We start from the raw sequence: 27,975 nt of genomic DNA on the forward strand, positions 1-27,975 counted from the left end.
CTGGGTTGGGGAGAATCCCCTGGAGGTGGATAGGGCAACTCTCTCCGTGTTCTTGCCTGGCAGATCCCCACGGACAGAGGAGCCTGGCGGGCTGCAGTCCATGGGGTTGCCGAGTCCATGGGGTCGTGAGAAGACACAGCTGAGCGACTAAGCCCAGCACGGCAAAAAAAAAAAATGTGTTTAAAAAAACGCGAATTTCCCTCAGCGAAGGGTAAATTCTACTCTGTTTTCAGAGATTCTCTTGTCCCTGCTCTTTCTCAAAAATATTCAGCTCAGGATAATCCTTATGCCAGAGAGGCATATTTTGGGGTGGCATATTGTTGCCTTTCAAAAAGAAAGCTTTCTATTTTTATATAACAAAATAAAATTGGCCCAACCTGATTAACCCTCTTCATTCCACACAGAATTCTCACCTTCCCTCTTCATCCACTCCATCGTCCCAATCCCTTCCTAAATCCTTGTCCCTTTTTAAGTCTTTTTCGTGACGCCAGTTTCTACAGTGAAGCCTGAAATCTGTTCTTTGAGGGGATACCTTTCATATATGTATGCTTCCGAACCCAATTCTTTTTTAAAAGATCTCCCCAAATGCTTAACTAACTGCCTTGCGCCTAAGCATATTTGTCTGGGGGAAATGCTATAAGCGCGCTTCTCATTCTCTGATCACTGGTTTCTCCTTTCCTGCCTCGCTGCTTCCACCCCAAAGAGCTACCGATCTGAACACGAAGCAGTCGGCGGTGCCGGCCCACACGGGCGCCGGGCCGGGCGGGCTCGGAGCCGGCCTCGAGGACCTGGGCCCGGGCCCGCCCGCAGCGAGGACGGCCGCGGCGCCCCGCGAGCGCCTGGGCGCCCGGGCGGGGCCGCCGAGGGCAGACCTGAGCGCCGCCCGCTCCCGCAGAGCCCGGAGCGCGCGCCGCCGCCGGCGAAGGACCAGCGGCCGGGCGGCGCCCGCCACGAAGCGACTGCCACGTCAGGACAACTTCACAGAGCCCGGGCGGGGCGGGTGACGCGGGCCGGCGGCCGCGGCGGCGTGGGGCCGGCGGCCAGGCGAGGGGCTGACCTCCGGCAGAGGCGCGGCTTCAGCGACACCCCGGCCGGCGCCGGCGCCCGCCCGGCCCTCCGGGAGGCGGGGAGCGGCGGAGGAGGCGGCGCCACCGCGGAGCCCGCGCCCCGCGCCCGCCCGCAGCCCCGGCCTGGGCGGGGCGGCCAGCGCGGAGGCGCCGCGGCCGGAGCCGGGCGGCCCGAACCGAGCGGAGACGCGGAGGCGGCGGCGGGCCGGGAGGCTGGAGCCGAGCCGGCCACCCGCCATGGAGACCCGCTACAACCTGAAGAGCCCGGGTGAGCGGGGCTGTGGGCGGGGGCCGGAGCCGCGCGGCCGGCGCGGTGGGGGAGTGACCCGGGGACCCGCGCCGCGGGCCCCTCGCGGCGGCCGCCGCTCGCCGCTCCGCTCCCGGGTCCGCGCTCTACGCCAGCCCGCCGCCTGCCGGGCTGGTGCAGGCCGCGGAGCCGGGCGGCCGGGCGGGCACCAGACCTGGGGTCTCCCCGCCGCACCCCGACTGCCCGTCCCGCGTTTTCGCCGCGTAGGCCTGGGCTACCCGCGCATCCCCGGGAACAGGTGCAGTGGTGATGGCCGTGAGTAACAGCGATCGCCGCCTGGCCCTCCCTGCGCCTGGGGCACGGTCGTTAGCTCCTCTCCGTCGCCGCCGCCGGACTTCTATTAGCTGTTTGACTCACTCTCATTTGAAGATTTCGTTTCAACGTCCTGTTCGCAGTCTTTGGGGCAAACAGAGACATAAAGGAGGTGTTCTGGACTAAAGCAGTTAACCAAAAAGCTAAGAAAACTAGTTCCTTTAGAACTAACCATGATTTTAGCCACACTGGTATGATGTATGTCTATCTCTGTTCAGGCATAGAAACTTCTCTTCCTGTATTTAATACCCCCGCTTCATTCACAGAAGCAGCCAAACAATCCTAGCCTCAAATACTTTTCTGGTGTATAATAAAGAAGCGGGCTTCCCTGATGGCTCAGCAATAAGGAATCCGCCTGCCAGTGCAGGAGACGCGGGTTGGATTCTGGTCGGGAAGATCCCCTGGAGGAGGGCATGGCAACCCACTCCAGCATTCTTGCCTGGAGAATCCCGTGGACAGAGGAGCCTGGCGGGCTGCAGTCCATGGGGTGCAGAGTCAGAAACGACTTGGCGACTAAACAAGATAAAGAAGCCCGAAAAGTAAGCAGCTCTCAGATTAAGACAGGCTTGAAACAAACCTTTGGATTCTATAAGTGGTATTGGATCTGTACCTTGATAAATTTGTTCAGAGGGAGAAACTCCACACTTCAGGTCTAAATAATCCTAATAAAGGATTTTAGTGATGGTTTGGCCAGCCTTTATTGGTTCTTTCTTTTTTCTTTTTTCCTACGGAAGAAGCAACTTCTCAGTAAGAATCAGCAAGATCAGCATGCTCATGGAGAGAGTCGATACTCTGAATCTTGGGGTTTTTTAGTGACTTAAAAACATAACAAAGCCTGAGGAAAGCCTGAGGATAGTGATTGAACAGAGCTTTGTTAACTTGAGTGCTGTCAGGCTAAGAAACGTGCTCGCTAACCAAGTGTTGCAGAATCAGTCATAACGTTTGGGGGAGCCACAGACTTAAAAAAAAAAAAAATCCGCAGAAGGGTTTGGATTCCAAGAAATACATTTATAGAATTCAATTTCAGTAGATTCACCACCCCTTCTATCCTCAACCCATCTCCTAAGAACGCCAGGAGAGGAAAGGGGAGATGAAAGAGAAAGAGGGAGAGAAAAGCTTAATTTAAGATTAGATGGGGGAATGTTTAGAACGTTAAAATTATGCTAGATTTTGATAAAAATATGTGGGTAAAACATAGGGTGACTTTTTGGTCACATGGTACCAAGTTCCTTGAGACAGCTGAGGTCCTTAGTGGAGTGTCCAGAGAATAATGAAAGCGAGTAGCAGTGCAGTTTGGGGTGGAGTGTTGGTGGGTCCCAAGAGATGGTTGTCAGAGGACTTTGCTGAATTCTGACAGGTTATTGTACCTGAGATTGTGATAGGCTTTTAAAATCCTTCAGAATTTTTGTTCTGTTTCTACACTGTGGGACCTAGGTGCTGGCCGAGCTCTCTTTGGTAGACATGCTTCTAGCTGTGTAATTTTCGGTTTCATTTCCTCAGAGCTAGTGCTGTTGTTCTAAAAAAGAGTTTTTTAAAACTTTTTTTTTTTAATTCTACAGATCTACAGATCTTTTGGTGTTCATAGAAAAAGTGAATTAGCCGAAATATGGAACTTATTGAAAGTGCGGGAAACATAGTGAAAATGTCTTCTTTGTTTTTTTCTGTCTTGTAATACTTTTTAAGGTAATGAATGCATGAAAGGAAGTGGTTAAAAACGCTGCACAATGTAAGAGCTATAACCCTTTTTCTATCTGACATGGAATTGTCTTAGCAGTATGGATGGGACAATTAAGCTAAGACAATACAAATAACTGGTTAAAGGTCAGTTTGTTAGCATATGGATAGTAAATTTGTTCATTTTATAGATGGAAAAATGTATTTTTAATGATTTTTCTAGAATGGACCTTATGTGAGGCCACCTCTTAAGCCTCTGACTACCCTGTCAGTAGTTGCTTCTGGATCAGGCACCCTGCTCTCTTTTTTGGGTCTGTTCTGGTCTAAGTGTCAGGATCTCAGAGTACAAAGTAAGGGGACATACGTGTAAAGAATTCCTGTGGCAAGATTTCTTCAGAAGGGCCCTATCTGCTTGTTCAGCAGATGGTTGGCACATGAGAAATTGGTGCAAAGGCACCCATTACCTCCATCAGAATATAGGAGTCACTCTATCCATGGGCTTCCCAGGTGGCTCAGTGGTAAAGAATCTGCCTGCAGCGCAGGAGCCACAGGAGACACGAGTTCGATCCCTGGGTCGGGAAGATCCCCTGGAGGAGGGCATGGCAACCCACTTCAGTATTCTTGCCTGGAGAATCTCATGGACAGAGGAGCCTGGTGGGCTACAGTCCACGGGGTCGCAAAGAGTCGGATACGACTGGAGTGACCCAGCACACACGCACTCTGTCCATACCCAGGATATCTGCTGCCCCTTCACGCTGATCATTCTCAAGTTTTAATGTCCGATTTAAAGCCTTCTCCTAGGCTATAGATACACAGAAGTTACTGGTGATTTAACATCTTTACCTAGATTTCCCACAAACCAAAAAAAAAAAATCTCTACAAGGTGTAAAAACCAAAAACCAATCAGTTTTCTTCCCTCCCCCTCTTTCCTTATCCCAGGAATTGACAGCCACCCAGGAACCCATGGGAGTCATCTTTGATTTCTTGGTCTACTTTTTTACTCCACTCCCCACCCTGAAACACACACAAATACATGCATTTCCATGCGGGCACCAATGTACAAAGTCACATATATCTAATCAATTACTGTCCATCATCACCAGATCAGCTGAAACAAAATAAAAATTGATTAGGTCAGTCCTCAAATTGGCAAAATTTTAATAGCTTCCTGGTGAAAGTGAAAGTTGCTCAGTTGTGTCTGACTCTTTGCAACCCCATGGACTCTACAGTCCATGGAATTCTCCAGGGCAGAATACTGGAGCGGGTAGCCATTCACTTCAAGGGATTTTCCCAACCCAGGGATTGAACCCAGGTCTCCCGCATTGCAGGCGAGTTCTTTACCAGCTGAGCCACCAGGGAAGTCCCCTCAAATTGACAAAATCTTAATAGCTTCCTGGTAGCTATGGACAAAGTTCAAAGTAGACTGTTTAGTTTGGTCTAGATGGGCTTCCCTGCTAGCTCAGTTGGTAAAGAATCTGCCTGCAATGCAGGAGACCTCTGTTCTGTTCCTGAGTCGGGAGGTTTCCCTGGAGAAGGGATAGGCAACCCACTCTACTATTCTTGTCTGGAGAATCCCATGGACAGAGGAGCCTAGTGGGCTACAGTCCATGGGGTCACAAAGAGTCAGACATGACTGAGCAACTAAACACGGAGGGCTGAACCTGATTTGACCCTTGCCTTCCTCACCAGCCTCATTTCCTACCACTCTTATGCTCCTTTGCATTTTCACCATCTACCCGTTTTGCCTGAGTGATTCTCCAGATGGAGCAGCTCTTACCTTGTATGCCTTGGTCCCTGTTGGAACCTCTGCTTAGAATGCCTTCTGTTTTATTCATGTGAAATTCCTATAAATTCTTCAAGCTTCTTTAAGGTTCCGCCTTGTGGGGCTTCCTTAGGCATACTAAGTAGTCCCTATAATTGTGCATCCTTGGTCAGTATTTCTGTTTTAATCGTTTTCATGTCTTTCTCTACAAGCTTTTTGAAGACAAGAAGCAGTTTTTGTCATTCTTCTATCTCCATAACTCAGATATTCTTTAAATGTTTGTCAAATATACTACCTTTGCAAGATCTTCCTGGGCAGAAATATCAGTCCTTAAATATTTGCTTAAGAGTCTTCACTGTGGGAGCAGGAAGAGGCTCTTGGGGAGCATAACATTGGCTTCACGTCCTTGATAAGCCTGTCTCCTGCATTTTACCCATGCTTTGGAGACTGATGATATCAAGATATTTATTTTCCAAGAGAATATAGATGCATAAGAGTGACCAGTAAATGATCCCCTTTTCCTGGAACTTTGTCTCCAAAGTCCAGTGAATTACCTGAGCATGTGAAGAATGCTAATGGGAGGCCCTGGGGTTGGATCCAGAGTGATCATGTGGCCTCCATGAAAAGAAGAAAGCAGGAATGCATGTGCTCCCCACCTTCCTTTCCTTTCTATTACAGCTTACCATGGTTGAAGTTCCATTTACAACCTTGCAAAGAGATAAGAGAGGCGCTGGAATGGGAAAAGTTTCCTCACTAGCCACGTGGTAGCAAGAGATGGAGGGTCAGGAGCATCCTGTGCCCCAGCCCTGGTCTCCGGGCAGTCCTTCGAGTCTTGACCACCCCGTAGCAGTGACATTTCTTTTGCCAACTTCATATGCTTAAGGCCTGCATTTGAATCAGAGAGAATCATCGAAGGACCTTAAATCCCAGTCCATGTCTGACCTGGAGAAGGGGGAGGGGTGAAAAGGAAAGGAGAATTACGTGAAGAAATTACTGACTTTCATTTGACAGATATAAACATTGCAGCAGAATAAGACTGGGAGACTTTTCAAGTATTTAGAGCTGCAAAATGTCAGAGCCAATTTTAATGCAGCTCTAATTCCAGAGTCCATGTTCTTTTTCACAAAAGTGTTCATAGTATATGTTGTCTCAGGAAAAATAGATTATAAGAAGACTAGAATAGTTTTACCTTCTGTTTGGCCATGTACTTTGGCTCTCACGTGGTATTGTCCTTATGTTGGCCCATGAACTAATAAAATCAGCTTGTTTAATGAAGCCATGTGAAACCATGCACCTCCTATTAAGCCTTGGACTCACTTGGCCAGGGCTTGCACTCAGCCAGAACCCAGAGTCCTCCAACTGGGATCACACGTCTGGTTTCAGCACGTAATGAAGCCCAGGTTCTCGATGTCTCATCGCAGCAAGAATTCCGTGAGAGACAAAGTGATGGTTAAGAAGTGGATTTAGAGAAACAGACTCTACAGACAGAGTGTAGGCCATCGCAGAAGGCAGAGGTGCCTGGGAATAGACGTGGTTAGCTCTTACGGGCTGGGTAGTTGCACAGGCTAACGAGCGGGAGGGCTGTAATAGCTGCTTTGGGGAGGGGGCGGGGACTTTTTTGGGTTGGCCCCGCCCACTCTGCTTTGGGGGAGGGGGCGGGGACTTTTGGATTGACCCCGCCCACTCTGCTTTGGGGGAGGGGCGGGGACTTTCTGGAGTGGGCCCCGCCCACTCTGCTTTGGGGGAGGGGCGAGGACTTTCTGGAGTTGGCCCCGCCCACTCTGCTTTGGGGGAGGGGCGGGGACTTTCTGGAGTGGGCCCTGCCCACTCTGCTTTGGGGGAGGGGCGGGGACTTTCTGGAGTTGGCCCCGCCCACTCTGCTTTGGGGGAGGGGGCGGGGACTTTTTGGATTGACCCCGCCCACTCTGCTTTGGGGGAGGGGCGGGGACTTTCTGGAGTGGGCCCCGCCCACTCTGCTTTGGGGGGGCGGAGACTTTCTGGAGTTGGCCCCGCCCACTCTGCTTTGGGGGAGGGGCGGGGACTTTCTGGAGTGGGCCCCGCCCACTCTGCTTTGGGGGGGCGGAGACTTTCTGGAGTTGGCCCCGCCCACTCTGCTTTGGGGGAGGGGCGGGGACTTTCTGGAGTGGGCCCCGCCCACTCTGCTTTGGGGGAGGGGCGGGGACTTTCTGGAGTTGGCCCCGCCCACTCTGCTTTGGGGGGGGCGGGGACTTTCTGGAGTGGGCCCCGCCCACTTTTGGCGGGGTATCTGCCCTGGAGCCGTCCCGGCGCCTGTCGGTGCGTCCTTTAGCTTGCTGCCGTGTTAGAGCATAGACGTGCCGAGGCTCGGCGTCTAGCGGAAGTCCACCTGCCTTCGGTTCTGATCGGTTTCTGTTGCCGGCGGGCCCCGGGCCCCGTCGTTCTTTCAGAGGCTGTGCCCCGCCGCTTTGCTCTGTTTCCGCTGAGCCGACGATTGCTCCTTTCATCTTTCTTGCAGCAGTTCCGACCCTTCCAAACATCTCTCATAGTATCCACTGGATGTTTGCTTTCTTCTCTCCTAATAAACTGAGTGAGCAAGAGGCAGAGAAAAACGTGGTAAGGTGGTGGAATGAATAAAATCTGACCTCTTCAGCTTATGCAGCCCGCTGATGAGAAAGAAGGAAAAAACAGTTTCCTTGGCGTCTTTGACTGCTGACAGCAGCAATCATGTTAAACTAATTAACTTCGTAACAACTTTCATGATTTTATTTATACCTGATAATATTATCTTAATGATATTTTTACATGGCTCTAAACCCAGGGTTTTCAATTCTTTTTCTCGGGGCCTCTTAGATAGAATAGGTGGAAGGGGGTAGATAGCTTAGAGGTCCTTGCACGCTAGCCTGCTGTTATCTGTTTTACATAGTGAGGTTCTCCTTAAACTGTTCTTTGAACAAAGGATTTTATCTCATCAAATAAATTTGAAAACCACTGCTTTTAATCGGATCCTTGGAGAGCATTTTGTTGGGGGCAGATACTAGCGTTCATTTCAGCTAATATTTGAGAGTTTACTGTGTGCTAAGTTCTGAGGAGACTTCAGTGAAGTAGATGTTACTGAGCACGAAAGACAGGTGTTAGTCACAAGTGAGAGGTGAACTTTATAAAAGAGAAATTATAGCGTGTTGTGAGTGGGGACTCAACGCAGCCTCCAGAGCGGTGGTTCCCAAACCTGACTGACCACTGGAAGTAACCTGGAGAGCATTCCTGGCGTCCACTCTCCTCCCAGGACCCCTCGGGGACTTTATGTGTCCCGACGGGAATCTAGTCACTCCTCTGAGAGTGGACGGAGGAGGCGTCAAGGAGACCCTTCTGAGTGAATTTCTTAAAGGTCCAGTGAGAGCCAGACTCGATGAAGCGGGGGACGGGAGGAGGAGCAGCCCTGAGGAACTGGTGTGTAAGGAGGGAGGTCTGAACCAGAAGGTGGGACGTGCGCGAAGAACTGAGCAAAGCCCAGTGACTAGAACCCGGGGGTGGAGGGGGGAGAAACTGGGCCTCAGTGTGTACACGTGTGTAGCATCTGCTCCGCAGAGTCCGACACTGAAGCAGCTTAGCGTACATAGCATCTAGTGTGAGCTCGGTGAATATTGACTGATCAGGCGAACAAATTCTCTGCCTATAGGGCTGAGTTCAGAATAGGAGATGGAAAAGAATATTAGTAGTTATGGAACAGGGTAGTGACTTAAGAATTTTTTTTCCAACGTAGGAAACCTTGATTAAAGTGAACTTTTATGCAAAGTCCTGATACAGAAGGAGCTGTCTGGTTGTTTATGTGTGAGCTGTTTCTCAGGTGGCCTCTCCCCATAGCATGCCAGTCTGCCCCCGCACACTCACTTTTTGTTTCCTTTGCTTTCTCATGCCCAGCTGGGTGACCCCTACTGTCCGTCTTTCAGATCTCAGCACCGGACCCCCTTCTCTCCGCTCTCAGGTTAGGTGCCCGCCTGGGGCGTACCCCTCTCACGGCGCGTGCTAAACTGTGTTAGTTTGTTCTCAAGCAGACTCTCAGAGAGCCGTGAGCTATCCGGTGTTTCTCTGGCTTTGCTATTCTGTATCCTACACCAGTATCCTGACATTTTTTTTAGCACCTAAAGCTTGAGGGTGAGGGGGTGGGATCAAAGGATTGACCTTTGTGAACCAACAGGCGAGGAAAGAGGGCACAGATACGCGGGGACTCTAAACTGTCCAGGCCGCTCACAGTCATCCGTCCTGGGGATAAAGTCTGCCATTAACTGAAAGAGGTGGAAGAGAAGAGCGCGAATAGGCATGAGATAGTCTTGGGGTACCACTTGGAGGGTGCTGGGTGGGGTTTACTGGAGAGATATAGGCCATTGTGTGGCATTGGATGTGGCACTCCCTGTCCCAGCGGAGGTTGTTAATAATACCTCTGTAATAGCATCAATGGGCCTGTGTCCGTGACTTTTTAAACCCCGTTCAGCAATGCTTAGCTGTTTGGGTATAGACTCCAAATTAGAAGATGGTTGGGTTGGCTCAGTTAGAATTGAATTTAGGGGAGTATGAAAGGGGAACATCTAAGAGCCAAGAGCATGGATGGATGGAAGTGAGTATCGGTATAGGTGGCGTCAAGACAATTGTGGGGTCAGTGGATTGGAGGTTTTAATTTAGCACATAATCATCTCAAACAGGAGTTCAGTTAGGGCCATGGAGATTCAGTGATGTCAGGACAGTGCCATTAAGTCAAAGAAGATATTGAGTGGAAAGTCCTGAGGTTGAGGGTATCAGGGGGTTTACTGTTCATGAGCATAAGTGCCAGAGGCCATGTTTCTCGTTAATGTAGATATTTTATCAAGGTACAGTTGGCCTGCCTGTGTTGAAATCCTAGTTCTGTCGTTTACCAGCAGTGTAACCTTGGACATGTGTAATCTCTCCATATCTCAGTTTCTTCATCTGGAAAATGGGGATAAAAACAGCACCTATCTCAGTTGTTTTGAGGATTACTTGAATTAATATTTGAGTGCCACCTAATAGGGAGTGTACTTACTAGAGAAAAATAGTGTCTCTGAGACTTCCCTATGTATTTAATTTAATATGTCACTCTTCTAGTGCCTAGCTGCCTTTTCTTCCTCCATTATTACTATTATCGCATAATTAAATCACATGCTGTAGTCAGTAAGTCCTCTGCACGTTTTTTGTTGAAGTAGGAACTTATTCGTTAGGTCTGTAAATCTGCTAATCACATGGAAAAAGTATATTTGAAACGTCTCTGTCTTGTGAATTTTGTTTTAGCTGTTAAACGCTTAATGAAAGAAGCTGCAGAGTTGAAAGACCCAACAGACCATTACCACGCACAGCCTTTAGAGGTCAGTTTCTGTCTCTGTCTTCTGAGCTTCTTAAAGTTATTTTTTCACTGCATTGAATCATTATAAATGTGCTTGGTATGCTTTATTGATATATTTTATTCCCTATATTTTCTGAGTATTTTTTTAAACCATTAAAAAAAAAAGTAAAGTACAGTTATTTACAGTGTTGTGGTAGTTTAAGGTATACACTGAGTATTTCTGTTAGCCATTCAGAATCAGATGCTTTAGAAGAAGCAGATTTTTGGCCTCAGGGACTTTCCTGGTGGTCATTGGTTAAGACTCCAATCTTGCACGGCAGGAGTTCAATCCCTGATTGGGGAACTAAGATCCCCCATGCCATAGCTCGGCTGAAAAAAAAAGGTGGGGGCCTCAGATACTAAATTAGTTTAGGTATGAGGGAGGAAAAGTGGAAAGAACTCCAGACTCTTTATTTGGGAGACTCAGCCCTTGACGGGTCTCTGCAGCTTGTTTGGGCTTTTTGTACAAACATCTCTACCTCTACCTCAGTCTTCCGGTCTGTGAAAGGAGGGTATTTAAATGTGCCCAGTCTCGTTTTCATGGTAATGGTGAGACTAAAATGTAATAATGTTCGTGCAAGTATTTTGCAAACTATGAAATACTTGGTATCCGATGATATTAACATTTGATGTTAACAGCCTATGTGTTAATATTACTGACAATTTACTAATAACTTTTTTGGCATCTATGACGGATAAATTTGGAAAGTTTGCGAAAGTAATCCAAATTTATAGTAAGTTATTTGATTATATAAATAATAATTTTCACTAATTGGGCTTTAGGGGTTATTTATCAGTTTAAGTCTATAATATTTTTAGATCAAATAATAATAAAAATAAATAAATTTTAATAAAATAATTAATTAACTAAATCCACATCCAGAGAATGATCAAGCATGAACTCAAAATAAATATATTTTTAGACATACAAGGGTACAGATTTTCTTCCTTATATTCCTTTCAGAGAAATGTAGTTGACAATAAACCATACCAAAATAATGCAAAAACTGAATGAAACATACAAAGGAAGATTGAGATTCCAGTAAACCCAGGAGACATTCAAGTGAAGAATTTTAGAATGTGTCAAGCAGTTAGTCCATATTAAAACTTCAGGGTCCAGAAGAGATTTTTCAGAAAAAATAAATGGAGCTAATGGAATAGGAAATATGTAAATCTATAATCTTATTTATGAGCATGTAATGATCTCAGGGGCTTCCCTGTGGCTCAGTGGCAAGCAATCTGCCTGCCAATGCAGGAGACGTGGGTTTGATCCCTGGGTCAGGGAGACCCCCTGGAGAAGGAAATGGCACCCCATCCCAGTATTCTTGCCTGGAGAATCCATGGACAGAGGAGCCTGGCGGGCTACAGTCCCTGGGGTTGCAAAAGACTCGGACACGACTTAGCGATTAAACAACAGCAACGAAAATGGTGCTCATGTGTTTTAAAATGTATTAAAAAAAATATTTTAGCTCTTATGTGACATGAAAGCTAGATTAAATAGCTTTCACTTATAACTTTTATACTTGAGACATTGTGTGTTAGAAACTGTCCTAGGAATAATATAAAATGTTAATTTTTCTCACCCAGTAATGTTTCTAATACGGTAAAAACAGTCCAGCTTTTTAATGTTATTGATCGCTTTCTGCTTGCCGTCTTTGTTCAGGATAATCTTTTTGAGTGGCACTTCACAGTTAGAGGGCCCCCAGACTCCGATTTTGATGGAGGAGTTTATCATGGACGGATAGTCCTGCCGCCGGAGTACCCCATGAAACCACCGAGCATCATCCTCCTGACGGTAGGAGCCCCCGGCTTTCTGAAATGCTTCTGGAGTAACTTCCTGGTGGCTGTAAAGTGTAGTGTGCATATTCCTCTTTACTAATAAATGAAGCGGGCCATGGTTATTATACCTTTGGGAGACCAGACCTTGGACTATATTTTTTCTGGAGAAAACCCCTAGGAAGTTGAAGCGCCTGAGAAGTACCCGTGATGCTCACTGCCGTGGCGTGGTTGTTGGGTTCAGTGACTTAGTGAGCACGAGGTTCTGTGCAGAGTCTGGCACGTGATGAGTACTCAGGAAACGGTGGTTACTGCCGTTGTACTTCCTAATCCCGTTACCTCCAGCAGCTTTTCACCTGATGCTTTGTCCTTCATTTTCATCTTTTTTTTTTTTTTTACAGTTTCCTCATCTTCACATGCAGTTCCTAGAATAAGAATTGGCATAGAGTCCTCAATAAATGTTAGCTATGTTTTTACCATTTATATCTTAGAATTTCTCTCCATCTTCACATGTTTTATCTCCATGTAAAGGAAAGCTATACATCCAGCTTTCTCTTATCTTTCCTGGGGCCTTGTTCTATCACTTAATTCCTCTCTTAATTGTTAAAACTTTCCTTCCTTCATTTCCTTTTGTTTATGTGTGTTTGATTATCCTCTAACTTGAAAGAAGCAAAAATGAAATAAACACTTTCCCATGTCTCTGCTACAACTTTGAGCTGTAGCCTTTTTTCTCTCTGTAACCTTCAAAACATCCTGACTCTGTAGTGTCATCTCTTGTGTTCTGCTTCCCACACATAGCATCCTGTTGAAACGCTTACTACGCCAGTCTCAAGAGAGCAGCTTGAGAAATCACACCCTCTCTTCTCAGTCTTCATCCTTTTCCATCTAAGTTAAACTTCTGATACACATGGAGTAGCAAGTGGTGAAAGAAAAAATTGTCATCATTACCCAATTGATGTTTTTCCTATGGTGTGTGTTTATAGTGGAAAGAGCATTCGTTTTAGAGCCAACAGACCTGAATTCTGGCCAGGCATGTCACGGGCAGGTTACGTAATCTCTTTGAAGTTCATTTTTCTCAGTTGTCCAAAGGGATGTGTATGAAGAATAATCATACTGTCAGGTTCCTGATATAAAGAAGCTGCTTAATAAGTGTTAGGTGATATTGGGAAGTAGTCACGCTGGCAGTAGGCCTGGAGTGGGAGAGCCCGGCGGGGCCCTACTGTGTTAGGAGTCTCTTCTCTTAGTTGCTAGATGGTAGGGAGTGCCACCTGGTCTGAAGGAAGAGCTGGTACGTGGGGAAACTGGTGGAGGGTATTTGACGCCACAGCTATTCATCGATGACAGCATCATGTATGCTGATGTTCAGTATTTGCGCTTTCTGATTCACTTCCTCTCTTTTGAAAAGTCTTCTCCAGCTTTCATTCGGCAAATATTTATTAAACTCGTGTCATGTACCCTGTGTGTGTAGCAGAGAGTAAGTCAAAACTCTGCCTGCTTGGAACTTGTATTCTGACTTCATGCCTCTTCTTCCTCTCCTTCTCCCAAGTATGGATATTCTGCAGGTTCAGACTACAACTGTTTTCTCTTATTTCTCTGAAATGGTTTCATTGATCACCTCTGTGAAAGTCAAGTACCAGAAGTGCGATATCTTCTGTCATTAGCACATCTGTATTTCTGCCTGCCTGCTGGACACCATCAGTAGCTCTTCCACCAAGACAAAACTGAAGTCACTCTCATCTTTCACTTCTGTGTTCCTGTATGGAATTGCGTCGTCCTTCTGAGAGGCACTCCCCCTCAGAGCCTTCCTCCCCGGGACCTAGTTAGGTGACACCGAGTCCTTGGTTTTTACCCTAGCCAGAACCTAGCACCACACTAGGCTCAGAGGAGGCTGTCAGGACGTCGTTAGATGTCAGTTACTGAGATGTCAGTTGTGCAGCTCACTCTCAAAATGTGCTGTGACAGCTTCTGAAAACAGCTCTTATTATTCACTCAGAATCTAACAAATATTTGTGGGGTATCTATAAGAAGACAAAAATCTGTATCCCGTTAGAGATCCCATCCTTTAAAAATGCTCTAAAAATTATCTTTAAAAAATTATTTATATGTAAAATATATTTATGCTTATAAAGTATAAAACATTAAACACACACATACATAATTTTTTAAATGCCTTATTTATTCCTAAGGCTAATGGACGATTTGAAGTAGGCAAGAAAATCTGTTTGAGCATCTCAGGACATCATCCTGAAACTTGGCAGCCTTCATGGAGCAGTGAGTATTTACTGTGAATACAAGTCTTACAGAACTTGAGTCAATTCATAATAATAAGATATAATACTCTCTCGAGATTGAAGCTGTTTGGGATAAATAATTTTTTATTATTGAATAAATAATAATAATGCTTTTCCCTGTTGGGATTTTTGCATCATGTTAATACAGTCCCCTACTTGTACCTCTTTAGTGAAACCCTGAGTCTTTTTTTCCTTTTCAGAGTAGACCGAGTTCCTTTTGCAGAGCCACTCAGATTGATGTTTACTTTTTATTTCAGTAAGAACAGCATTATTAGCCATCATTGGGTTTATGCCAACGAAAGGAGAGGGAGCCATAGGTTCTCTGGATTACACGCCCGAGGAGAGAAGAGCCCTCGCCAAAAAGTGAGTGCTGCCTTGCCTCGTTCCGCGCTGCAAGCGCCGTTCCGGCCGCTGGGTTAGGGTTAGCAGACAGGCTCTGCTCTTTGTGGGGCTCACCCTGGCGCCACAGGACCTGGTCTTAGTTTTCCTGGCTTAGAAATATTGTTGTATTAATTTCCCCAGGGGTAATCAGACTCTAAAGAATTTATTTCATGCTATCTATCTTTAAAAAGTAGCTGGTGATACCAGCCTACAGTGCACAGTACCTTCTAGAAGACAGTACTGCTCACTTACCTCCACCTGGGCAGCGTTACGGGTAGAAAAGAGCCGCAGTGATGATGTGTATGCTGCTTTCCGTGAAGATTTTAAAAGCCTTTTTGAAGGCAGGGAAGAAACCCACTTTATCGTCTTTGTATCTGTAGCATCTGCCTCGTGGCAAGTGCTCAACAAGTGATCTGGAATAAAGCAAAGGAGATTTTCTTTATCGAATGGGAGTCCCCAGCAGTTTGCCGTCTAGGTTTTCTCAGGCACATTCTGTCTGTATAACCCAGAGGAATAATCAGGTGCAGAGGAGCCTCTCCTTTGAGTAGTGTGGAGACCAGTTCTTGAGTTTGACCGTTGTTCTGTTCTGAACTCTGCTGCCTACCACTCTTCAGATCTACTATGTTTAATTAAATGACAGTATGTCTTACCCTAGCACGGCTGCGCTGGTGGCTCAGGGGTCAAGAATCCGCCAGCAGTGCAGGAGACACGGGTTTGATCCCTGGGTTCGATCCCTCAGGAAGGTTTGATAGACCCCCTGTTTTATCAGCAACTTGTCTTTTAAAGATTGTTCCCAAGTTCGGAATATACCCTGTAGCTACTATTCACAGACTATGTACTTTGAATGCATAGCATTTGTTTTGATCTCCTTTGTTGACTTTCTAAATTGATTCTTATATCCAGTTCATTTCATGTACAAGGTTAAAAAAAAAAAATAAGGCTTTTTTTGTTTAGACTTCTCACTTTATATAGTCTAGGTTCTTAGTCTGTGATATAGGCTTTCTAAAACATCATTTTGCATTCAGCCATGGTAGCATACTGTCCTTATGGATAAACTAATGTATTAAAAATAAACTTTCGGTGCACTGGGAGGACCCAGAGGAGTCGGGTGGAGAGGGAGGTGGGAGGGGGGATCGGGATGGGGAATACGTGTAACTCTATGGCTGATTTATGTCAATGTATGACAAAACCCACTGAAATGTTGTGAAGTAATTAGCCTCCGACTAATAAAAAAAATTTAAAAAAAAAACAAAAAAGAAAAACCAGTTTAAAAGTAACTGGTAATAAAACACCTTATTTTTCAAAAAAAATAAAATAAAATAAAAAAATAAACTTTCTCCTTTAAACTTCATCTGACTTCTCAGTTAAAAAATGAACACATTTTGGGACGTTGCTGGCAGTCTCGTGGTTAAGATGCCACACTTCCACTGCAGGGGGCGAGGGTTCTTTCCTTGGTCAGGGAACTAAGATCCCACATGCTGCTCAGCATGACCAAAAAATAGAGGGGAAAAAAAAAGTGAACACACTTTAAGATAAATAATTTGGATACAACTGATTCTCAAAAGAATATGGACAGCAATGCTACTTCTGGTGAAACAAAAAATATTCATCAGTACTAAATTAGTACAGCTTTTACATGTGTTTTGTTTACATGAAATTATAAATAGTATGTTCTTTATAATAGTATGTTCTTCAAGATCTAAGAGTTTTATTATGTTGAACTAGAAATATGACAAAATAGTTTTTGTAAAAGTTTAGTAATGTAACAGTGTATTATACTGATTTACTTCTAGTCATACAAAAAAATGGAAGCATAGAAAATCAAATTAATATTAGGAAATAGTCTAGTTAACAGGCTTATTTTGAGCCTCTATTTATTATAATGAATGATAAATTTCATTGTCTGGATTGTCCAAGAATTGTCTTTTATCTTTCAAATTGTACTGCTATTTAGATGAGTAGAGTTGTTGAGTTTTTCCCCTGGAAATATCTGTAAATAGTATTCAATTTTTAACATTTTTTATTGGCCACACCAAAGGAATATGGGATCTTAGTTCCCTGACCAGGGATCAAGCCCACGCCTATGGCGGTGAAAGCACTGTCTTAACCACTGGATTGCCAGAGAATTCCCAGTTTGAGCTTTATAATGGACTTTTTACACAGACTTAATATAGGCTTGTTGTGTGTGAACTTAAGGACAGCGTAGTTAAGCAGTTTGTATGCTGTCTTATAGATCTGAAACTTTTCTTTTAAAGAGGTAGTATATTGGGAAAAAATGAAATCTACACCCTGATTTTTTTTAATTTCAGATAGTTAAAATTGAGGTATAATTGACATGGATTTTCTTAAAAAACTAATTTAACTTGTGTGTTTGTCTTTGAACTATAATTATTGCCAAAATTGGCTAATTTACATGTAGGAATGTAATATGGAGTTGTCCAGTGTTTTTTTAAATTTAATCATTCAGTATTTGAGTATCTTAGATAGATCAACTTTTGAGTATCTGATTTATATCCATCAAAAAATTCCTTTCTTCCAGATCACAAGATTTCTGTTGTGAGGGATGTGGCTTTGCCATGAAGGATGTCCTGTTGCCTTTAAAATCTGGAAGCGATTCAAGCCAGGCTGACCAAGAAGCCAAGGAACTGGCTAGACAAATCAGTTTTAAGGTACTCTAAATTTGTAAATAAATTCTAACTATGAAACCCTTTTGTTGTGTAGCCAAATTTTGGATAGAAAGTAGAGCAGTATAGTTCCATTGTACTGAGATCTTTACAAATTATTTTCCTTATTACAAAACTAATATATTTTTAGAAGCAGTATTATAGCATAGTAATAGTTAAAAGCTTAGACTCTGGTATACTCTGCCAGGGGTCAGATCTCAGCTTTGCTAGTAGTAGGACATGGGCCATATTGCTCATATTGTACCTTTTTCATATCTGTAAATAAATAATGGCACTTGTATGGTATTATAAGGATTAAGTTAATTCTCACTTTAGAGCTGTCTTGTGCATAATAAATTTTAACTGTTATTATAGAAACTACAGATAAGCAATAAGGGGAAAATAACAAGCATGCATAATCCCATCCCCACGCAACAGCTGCTATTAATATTCTGACGTATCTCTCATATCCATTTGTTCTGCATATGTTTTGCGCAAACATTTAATTACTTCTGGAATTTAACTAGCTCCATCAGAAAAGTCAGCCTGCATTAAGCAGCAAGCTGCCTCCTCCCTTGTCTCACCTTTCTACATCCTGTATATCCTTCCATGTCCAGGTCTTGGGAGAGACTTTTCCTTGTTTTATTGTGGTGCCCGAAAGAGGAGGTGCTTAATAAATGTTGGTTATTTTCTTCCTTCTGAGGATTCCTATTGTACTTAACATTACTTCTTTGAAAATCTTAGGGCCAAATGTCTCTTGTACATCAGAATTTCAGATTTTAGAAAATATTAAACTTGGACTAATATGCACAGTGGGATCTGGGGCAGCTCCTAATAATCAAATCTATTAATATCTCATCAGCAAACCTGGGAATATTTACACTAATGTGAAAATACATATACTGTTATTAACCTCACATGTCAGATTATGCCTAAAAATTACAAAAAACTTTATAGTTTTTAGAGCTTTTTGGAGTGGACCGTGAACCACGAGTATTAGTTTTGTCGCTCACCAGGTAGCAGCTCCTTGACAATAGGTTTCATCTACTCCTCCTCCTAAATTACCAGCACAGTGTTGGACGCCATGAGTGTTCAGAGCTTACCTGATTGACAGTTGATATTAAAGTAGTAATTAAAATAAATAGTTAAAAATAAACCCAAGAGAGAATTTAGTAGGTTGTGGGTTATCCTGTACATCTCCTCTTGTGACAGTGCTCTTGGGTGTATCTTTTTTTTTTATAGGCAGAAGTTAATTCATCTGGAAAGACTATTGCTGAGTCGGACTTAAACCACTCTTTTTCACTAAATGATTTACAGGATGATATACCTGCAACATTCCAGGGTGCTACAGCAAGTACATCGGTATGGCTCTTATCTTTTACATCTATATCTGTACCATCATAATTATTTGCAGTAGGAAGAGGAGATCTCTAGATGAAATATCTGAATATTTTGGTCCTTCTAAGAGATTCGAGACAAGCTCTCCCTCTAGTGAGTTATAGTATCTTAAAACAAGTTATTCATATTTTCTGAGTCCTCTTTTTTGTTAAATGGAGCTGGACTAAAGCAGTTTTAGGTCCTATTGTCCTTCCTTTTCTATGGAGAGGACAGTAGGACCTAGATAGGACCTTTCTTCTATTGACATGACTTTTCTGAACAGTTAGTTTCAGTATCGTGCTAGACTCTGAATAAAACGAAATATGCGTTCATTAGCCACTTTCTCAATAGGTGCTCTGTCTTTGGCAGGTTTCTTTAGCTGCGTTAAGGCCCTGACTCAAAGGCCTGGAGTCAGAGATTTGCCTTAGACGGTCTCTGTCCAGTAGCACAGCCACTAGCCACGTGTGGCTCCCTGAGTTTATATTTACCTTATTAAAACTCAGAGGGTGAAGTCTGCCTGCAGTGCAGGAGACACAGGAGGCTCTGGTTTGAACCTGGGTCGGGAGGGTCCCCTGGAGGAGGAAATGGCACCCCACTCCAGTATTCTTGTCTGGAGAATCCCATGGATAGAGGAGCCTAGCGGGCTAGAGTCCAAAGAGTTGCAAAGAGCCAGACACAGCTGAGCGACTAAGCATGCATGCGCACGCCTTCTTGGGATCACTTCCTAAATAAACTACTTGCTCTTATTCAGAATTAAGCTAAATTAAAAATTCAGTTCCTTAGTCACACTGGCCACAATTCAAGCATTCAAAAGCGCCAAGTGGCCAGTGACTGCCATTCTGTACAGCATAGATACAGAGCATTATTGTCATCTCAAAAAACGCTCTGCTGGACAAGTGCTGCCTTGCGCACAGTAAGTGTCTAGTAAATGATCACTGGAGGAGAGAGTGCATGGGCGCTGCGGCTCTGATCAGCTGTGCTCTGACCTGTTGTCCCGGAGAAGGCGGTGGCCCCACCCCAGCGCTCTCGCCTGGAGAATCCCAGGGACGGGGGAGCCTGGAGGGCTGCCGTCTGTGGGGTCGCTAAGAGTCGGACACAACTGAAGCGACTTAGCAGCAGCAGCAGCAGACCTATTGTCTAAACGTTAGTGGGTCTTGGTCATTGGAGAGACTGATTAAGAAAATGTGACTGGATTATTGCTAAATAATTAGGATTATAGGGAAAAAACATTGACTCTACTTTCTCTATATGAGATGAACTGTCTTTTTGGTAGCAGGTTGTTTGGTTGAGTAGCCACATCTTTCCCCACATCCCCAGTTTAGAGAGGATGTTAAAGGGTCAGGAAAATTAAAATAGAAGCTGGGCAAATATAAAGTGGGATTGAGTGGTCCTGCCCCATTCAAGAGGCTGAGATGGATAGAAAACAGTGGGGTGGAGAAAGCAGGAGAGAGGGTGCTGTAAAGTAAATTCTTGGAGGGGACTGGAGAAGGAGGTGTAAGAAGAAAGCATGTGCTAAGAGATTAACTGTTTTTATGTGTTGCCCATGTAATTATATGTTATAGAGGGATATAGTGAATTAATTTTAGTCAATATATGTTTTAGCTTGAAATATTTAAAAAAATATTCAGACTACTTTTCACCTTTAGAATTCTAATTGTTTTCTATGTCATAAATAGTTTTTTTTAAAAAAAATAGAACCATCCTATTGCAGAGAGAAGGAGGGTGGTCACCTATAAAGACAGTCTGCTAATACTTTGTGGTGTTTTTAAATCTGTCTTTGGTCTATTTAAAGCTGTGTCAAGTCCCCTGTTGCGTATTCCGGTTATCCTTATTCCAGTTGAAATCTGTTTTACAATTACTTGTTGTCTGTTTCACTTCCCGGAATGTGCGTCCCTTGAGGATCAGGCCTCTCTCCTGCACCGTACCCCTAGAGCCTGGCACAGGGCCTTGTGTATAGTAGGTCGAGTTTGTTGGTTGAATAAATGAATCTGAGGATTGGCACTTTAAAAATATACTAGGAATACAGGTAAAGAAATGACAACGTTTAGTAAATTAGATCGCACAAACAATAGTTTTGTTAGTACAATATTCTTTTCTATTTTGATTTCTTCCTAATTATTTCTTCCAGTTTTAGCAGTATAATTGACATACACCACTCTAAATTTAAAGGCGCACAGCGTAATGATCTGACTTACATATACCATGAAATGATTACCACAATAAATTTAGCAAATATCTAGTAGCTCATAGATACAAAATGAATGGAAAAAGAAAAAAAAATTGTTTCCGTTGTGATGAAAACTCTTAGGATTTACTCTCAACAACTTTCGTATGTAACAGCAATGTTAATTGCATTAATCATACTGTCCATTACATCCTTAGGACTTATTTATCATAAAACTGGAAGTCTGTACCTTTTGCCTGCCTTCATCTGTTTGTCCTACCCCTCTGGTAACCATAAATCTGATCTCTTTTTCTCTGAGTTTGTTTTTGAAGTTTAATCTACCTACAATACTATGTTAGTTCTGTGCACAGCATAGTGATTTGGTATTTCTATGCATTACAAAGTGATCACCACCCATTCTGATTTTAAAGTACCTAACACAGAACTCTTCTTCATGGGTATAGGTAATTAATGGATACCAGTTCTGGTTAAAACAATAAATTGCATATAGTTACAAGTTTAGCTCTTAATTATGTTTACGTACAGATTATCTCGGAGTGTGATTATATAATTTGATCACTAGGGAGGTAACTGAAACCTGGTTTTGGTTGGAGGTGGCTGCTTTACATGCCAGTGTAATATGAATTCACTGAGATGTTATACGTCAAATCCCAGATAAGCTACGTTTTTTTATCCTTGAGGGGGCGAGAGATTGCCCACAGTCTAAATACAGCAGATAACATCAGGCCATCTGTTGCTTTTTGATGCAGATTTTTTAGCTCTGTAGAAATGGGAACAATACTGATGGTCGACTTATGTTCTTCCAGTCTATCAGTTTTTTTTCTTCTTCCCGAGATTGAGGTTCTGAATAAGCCGTTCCATTTTGTATTAAGAAGCAAACACAAAACTCCCTTATAGATGCTAAACTATAAAAAATTTTATACGTATTACAAGGGATTTATCTGTGACTGTGACATATATATTTAAATGTAATTTAATTGGATACAAGCGTCACATATTTTTATGTTCCCAGAAATGTTCACTTCATCTTAAGGAAACAGAAACAATTCTCACTTAGGTATACATTCTGTGATATGTGTTTGAACAAGCTTAGGTAAACAGCAAAGATTTAAATGTTGTGCCACCAAACCGATGGTGTTTTGAAATGGCCAAGCCCAACTTGTTTCTGCATCTGCGGTTCAGTAAGACCACCAAAACTGTGTCCAGTTAGTCCTTCAGCTCCAACCTAGAGTCCTCTGGGTCTACAATATTGAAGTCATACAGTTTCACCGTGATGTGATTGTTTAAAATAGGGATAATTTCATAATAACACAGCACTAAGTTTTAGTTAGTAATGTACCATCCAAAAGGAATCTGAAATTTAGGAACCTATTTAAAGCAGTGTATCTACATAAATATTTCCATGAAGTACATATACTAAAATGTCATCTAAAGTCATTGTTTGAGGGATTGTTGTTCTAAATACGTTAATCATACTAATAAAATTGTGAGAATTAGTCCTAAATAAAGTCATGACTTTTCTTTTGTTAACCTGAATCTGGAGTCTTCAAAGGGATGTAATCGATAGTAATATTAGTAATGCCTAAGATTTAATAAGCAATTGTGTACCTTTGCACTTTATATCATTATCCTGTTTAATCTTCACTACTGCTGAACTGGATATTACCCTTGTACAAGAGAGGGAGCTGAGTCTTCGGTTAAATAACTTGCTTAGGGTCACACATCCGTGAAGTGGTGAAGCCAGCCCAGTGGCGATGAGACTGCCCGTGTTAGTCCTGGTCAGGCTTGTGTTCGCCACTCAAACTACTGGAAAAAAGCAGCACCTGTGAATAAAAGCTTTAAGACGAGTCAGTCTCTTATGCTGGTTTCTGGGTTGATTCTGCCGCCTCCCTTTTTATTTTTCTTAAGAACCATCTCCCTGTAAGCCTTGAGTGCTCTTGCTGTGTCAGACCCTTCTGTCCTCTTGGCGGAACGGCGGGAAGAACGGGAGATTTCAGGTGCACGGGGGCTCTTGCCTTGGCCACGGTAGCTCCGTTCACCTCCGTCAGGGTCAGACCTCTGCGGGACGCAGCGTGAGTGTAAGGCCCGTGAAACACGGGCCCCGTGGGCCTGCTCTTCAATGAGCACCTTCTCCTGAGCCCTGGAGTGGGGAAGCCCCAGTTCTGCCTCTGTGTCATGGGCCACTACGTGTGAGTGCTTCCAAAGGAGAGTTTTAAGAAACTCAGATTATTCACATCTTTTAATGTTGGGGTGATGTCAGAATTAAAGTGTAATGTCTTCTGTAGATAACTAAGATCAACAGTTTATTCCCTATTGTTTATAGCTGTTGTCAGGACAACGCTCATTCCCTTAACCTGTTTTTTTAAAAAGTATTTGAATTATATTTTTAGATTCTTTTTTTCTTCTAAATACTGAAATTTTCTATAATGAAAAGTATTTAAAATCTTTTGTATTTACTCAATTTAAAAAGTGATTCTGAATAAAACATGCATTCTTACTTATTTGAAAGAATGTGTGTTGACTCTATTATAATCAGTATAAAGTTTTCAATACAATAAGGACTTTGGATATTAGAGGTAGAGTTAAGGTATCTATATAAGCAAAATGAAATTCACATTTTGTAGAGCTTTCTTGTCTGTGTGTGTGTGTGTGTGTGTGTGAGTCGTTTAGTCGTGTCCGACTCTGCAACCCCATAGACTGTGGCCCACCAGGCCCCCCGTCCATGGGATTCTCCAGGCAAGAACACTGGAGTGGGTTGCCATTTCCTTCTCCAAAAGGAACTTTAGAAAGAAAGAAAGTGAGGTTGCTCAGTAGTATCTGACTCTTTGCGACCCTATGAACTGTAGCCCACCAGGCTCCCCCATCCATGGAATTTTCCAGGCAAGAGTACTGGAATGGGTTGCCATTTTCTTCTCCATTTTTGTCTATAAACCACATTTATGACTTTGAATCACTTGTTACCACATGGTGTTTTTGCTTTGACCAAGCATTCATTGAAAGGATAGAAAGCAGTTGACGCCCAGGGCTTTGTAGAGGGCACCTCCTGAGTCTCCCATACCTACCTCCACATTTTTCTCAGCACATACCCAGGGTTATGTTACTCATAACGGGGTTATGTTACTCATAAAGTAACACAGTTCAAACACTCAGTAAAGAGTTCTGGACTTGTGTTCAATTCAGTTGATGGGGTTGTGAGGAAGGATAAACCTGTTTTGAAAACCACACCTAATTTTTATAACAGTATTACTATGTAGAACATATGGTCTGAAATTATTTCCTATGTTCTATGATGATTGACATAGTAAGATAACATTGAGGGAAGAACACTGTTGAGAGTTGTCCTTTTTTGCCATTTAGAATATGGTAAGTCTTTACGTAGAAAGTGGGAATCAAATTGCTTGTCTCCTTGACTTCTGAAAGAAGGGCGGTACTCAGATGCCTGGCAGAGACTGCTGGAATTGCAGCCAGAGGAGAGTACAAAGCCGTCTGTGGAGAATGTGGATAAACTCTGTCCTTGTCTTACTTGTTGCGGGTAAATTCCTCCTCCACCTGCAAGCACTCAGAATAAGTTGTGTTGCTGGCTTATTCAGGAGGGTGAGTTACTCATCTCAGCCTTCAGAGATTTCTTGGTAGTTTTGCCTTACTGCTCTGTGACATTGTGTACTCTTGAATAGCCTGTATGTATTATACAAGTTTGCTTTGCCAGTTTCAAACTGACTTTCTTAAAATTTCGTAGTATGGAACCGAGAACCCCTCAGCAGCATCCCTTCAACAGCCGGCCCCACCTGTAGCTAAGAGTACCTCCATGAGCCCTCGACAGCGCCGGGCCCAGCAGCAGAGTCAAAGAAGGTCGTCTGCTTCCCCAGACGTCACCCAGGGCCAGCCGCCAAGGGACAACCACACCGACCACGGCGGCTCTGCTGTCTTGATTGTCATCTTGACTTTGGCATTGGCAGCCCTTATATTCCGACGAATATATCTGGCCAATGAGTACATATTTGACTTTGAGTTATAATATTGTTTTGTGTCTTAAGAGCTGTGACTCAGCTGCTTCATTAAACATTCTGCATTGGGTATAATCTAAGAATTGTTTACAAAATAATTATTTTATATTTACCCTTCATTCCTTTTTTGATCCTTATAAATTCAGTATGAATATATCTAGACATTCAGTGTCCTGCTTAGTTTAAGGGACTGGAAGTCAAAGTCCCTTGTCTCTATCCAACCTGCTCTACAGGGAAATAACTTATTTGCTGTTTTTCACGCCTCAGCTTTTCTTTATGTAAATTTGTGATACTTTTCTGTATAGCCCTTTGGAATTTTGGGATAAAAGATGGTATTTAAGTTCCAGTGAGTGTTACTAGTTACTCAATACCATTGAGCACTCTGTTTCTACTTATGTAGAATGATATGGGGATAAGAGTTGAAAAGCGAAAATAAAACTCCTCAAATAGCTTGCTTAAAACATGTTCATGTGAGAGATACTGGGATTGCCCATTCTATGACTGACTCTATGTCCTAAACATTCTTTGGTGAAATTAACTCTTTTGGTCAAACATTTCTGAGGAAATGAGATTACATCTTTATTACTGAGTGTTATTTGAAGGGGAAATAATGCTCTGTAACCACTTTGATATGCTGTTATCCCCTTCTCCCCAGTTCACACACAAGATTTTTTTTAAAAAGAAGGAAAACAATCCTCCTTAGATCTTTGAAATAAGAAAGGAAGGGTCCAAGCCAGGAAATTGCTTGATTTTCTTCCAAAGTTAAATGGGAGGGTCTTAAGATTTGAATGTTTGCTCTACTTGGACTTGGATGTCTTTTGGGTTGTATTATATTCCTAGCTTTGTAATCACTATAAATTTAATTATTTTAGTAATATGCATAATATTGAACTATTTCATGTACCATTTTAATAGAAAAGCTCAGGGCCCATGTAACAGTGATAGAAATTAGAAAAACCTCTACTTAGAATTGCCTACCTAATCAAAGCCCAAGAGATCGTTTTCAGTGCAAAAATCAATATATAACTTAGTGCTAGTTAGCTCCACAGACTCTAGTAGATAATTTAAACTATCATCGTAAATAATGCCTGGTAAGAACATATAGTCACAGGAAAACATTGCCTTCACCATGTTCAGTAGCAGCATTGAGGGCACTCGCGAGAGTATTGCTAATGAAGATTTAATTTTTAAATACAGGCAGTCCCCAACTTTAAAATAGGTTATGCTCTAAAAGTGCATTTGTAAGTTTTTTTTTGTTTTTTTTTTTTTACAACTCAGTGTTGTAAATTGTGTTTAGGTTCTAGGCGAGACGACAAAAGTTAGTCCATAATGTATCTTGAGTGCTTTGGAGAGTGGTGTTTATAAAGTCCTTATGCGGTTTATTATGGGCAATATAGAAACAATGGATAAAATGATTTTAAAGGCCAGTTTAATTTTTATTCTTGCTCTTATAGGGCTTTGGCTCTATGAACTGTTAGACACAATTTGTTTTCATTTGATAGCCCAGTTTATGTCTGTATCTAAAACAAGAACATATTGTATACTATGATATAATGCACAGTTTTCATAAATTTTAATAAATTAGCATTTTTAAAGTCTTTACAGATTGTTACTGTTCTGTCTACAGCTGAATTTGGTAAAGTCTAAAAAGCCTAAGGACTTTATGAAGACCTCCTATGTCAGAAAAATTATAGGTTAGTGTCTTAGAACTTTATTGCCCTGGGAACATGCGTTCTGAAGTCTTGGTCTGGAATATAAGGATCAGGGGCGCTGGTTCAGTGGTCTCCCAGCAGGAGGGCTCTGACGCGCCTGGGCAGCACCAGGCCATGCTATCACCCAAGAACGTCCCCCCGTCTCAGCCTAGGCCGAGCTAAACCGTGCGCTAGAGACAGTCTCCTCTGCTTTCCCTCTGAGCCAGCCTCCGTCTGGGTGATAGTGTTGCACGTGTTCATGGGGCGTATGTGTACTTAAAACTGATGAAGAAGGCACGTCATACAGTTCCTCCTCTGCCTGAGTTGGCCTCTCATCCCTCACTCATCAGCTGCCAGGCCAGCTTCTCCTTTGTTTTTTTGTTTTTTTGGCACCTGATACACATATCTGAAAGTGGCATATCTTTTGCTTCTTCCGTTTCAGCTTACGTTGCTACTTAAAAATCCTTAAGTTGTCGATCTGACCCCCATCGTAGAGTTAATGAACAAAATTGGTCTTTGGAGCCATTTCTAAACACCCCGATAAAGGGCTTCTTCAGAAAACCATTATTTTTAAAGCCCCACTGTAATCCCTTATTTATAGCATAAGGCTAGGAAAAAACGTGTGATCTGGTAGATAAAGGCTTAGGACTCCTTTCCCAAATCCTCAGGTTTAGGTAACTCATGACTGTTTTTTTGACCAACACAGCACATACAAGGGTAGTTAAAATAGCATGCATGCTTGAAAAAAACATGTCTGTTTTGCCTGTAACTGTTTAAACCGATGAAACCTTTTAAACTTTATGTATTGTGGGCTTTTATGTAGCACTTTACGTTTTCATGCTGCTTATAGTTTAATTCTACTGAAATAAATGAATTTCATCAAAATTCTCAACTCCTTTTTAAAAAACAAAATCCTTTAAGATTGTATATTATTTTGACTATGAAAACATAAAATTTCCTATTTCAGGAGAATAAGAAATCTTTTTGTTATTTTCTGGCTATGAATAAACTTCCTAGTACCTTGAGTCCTCCCACTTTTTTTTTTAATGTCAATAGTTTTATTGAGAAATCAATGTGCAACTACTTTCTGTAGAAACTCAGGATACAAGATATTTAA

The 27,975-nt window shown here is 42.8% G+C and overlaps 1 protein-coding gene across 1 annotated transcript; it reads left to right on the top strand.

Annotated features, from left to right (window-relative positions):
• The first annotated feature begins 1,144 nt into the window (after positions 1–1,144).
• On the top strand, positions 1,145–27,883 carry UBE2J1 (ubiquitin conjugating enzyme E2 J1). The gene is made up of 8 exons (XM_065911330.1): positions 1,145–1,335; positions 10,400–10,473; positions 12,154–12,285; positions 14,453–14,537; positions 14,815–14,920; positions 17,478–17,607; positions 18,844–18,963; positions 24,900–27,883. Exons 1-8 carry the CDS (start codon positions 1,305–1,307, stop codon positions 25,176–25,178), a joined length of 957 nt encoding a protein of 318 aa, XP_065767402.1. The 5' UTR covers positions 1,145–1,304; the 3' UTR covers positions 25,179–27,883.
• The last annotated feature ends 92 nt before the right edge of the window (positions 27,884–27,975 follow it).

Source organism: Muntiacus reevesi, chromosome 19, assembly GCF_963930625.1.
Source record: "Muntiacus reevesi chromosome 19, mMunRee1.1, whole genome shotgun sequence".
Taxonomy (NCBI): Eukaryota; Metazoa; Chordata; class Mammalia; order Artiodactyla; family Cervidae; genus Muntiacus; species Muntiacus reevesi.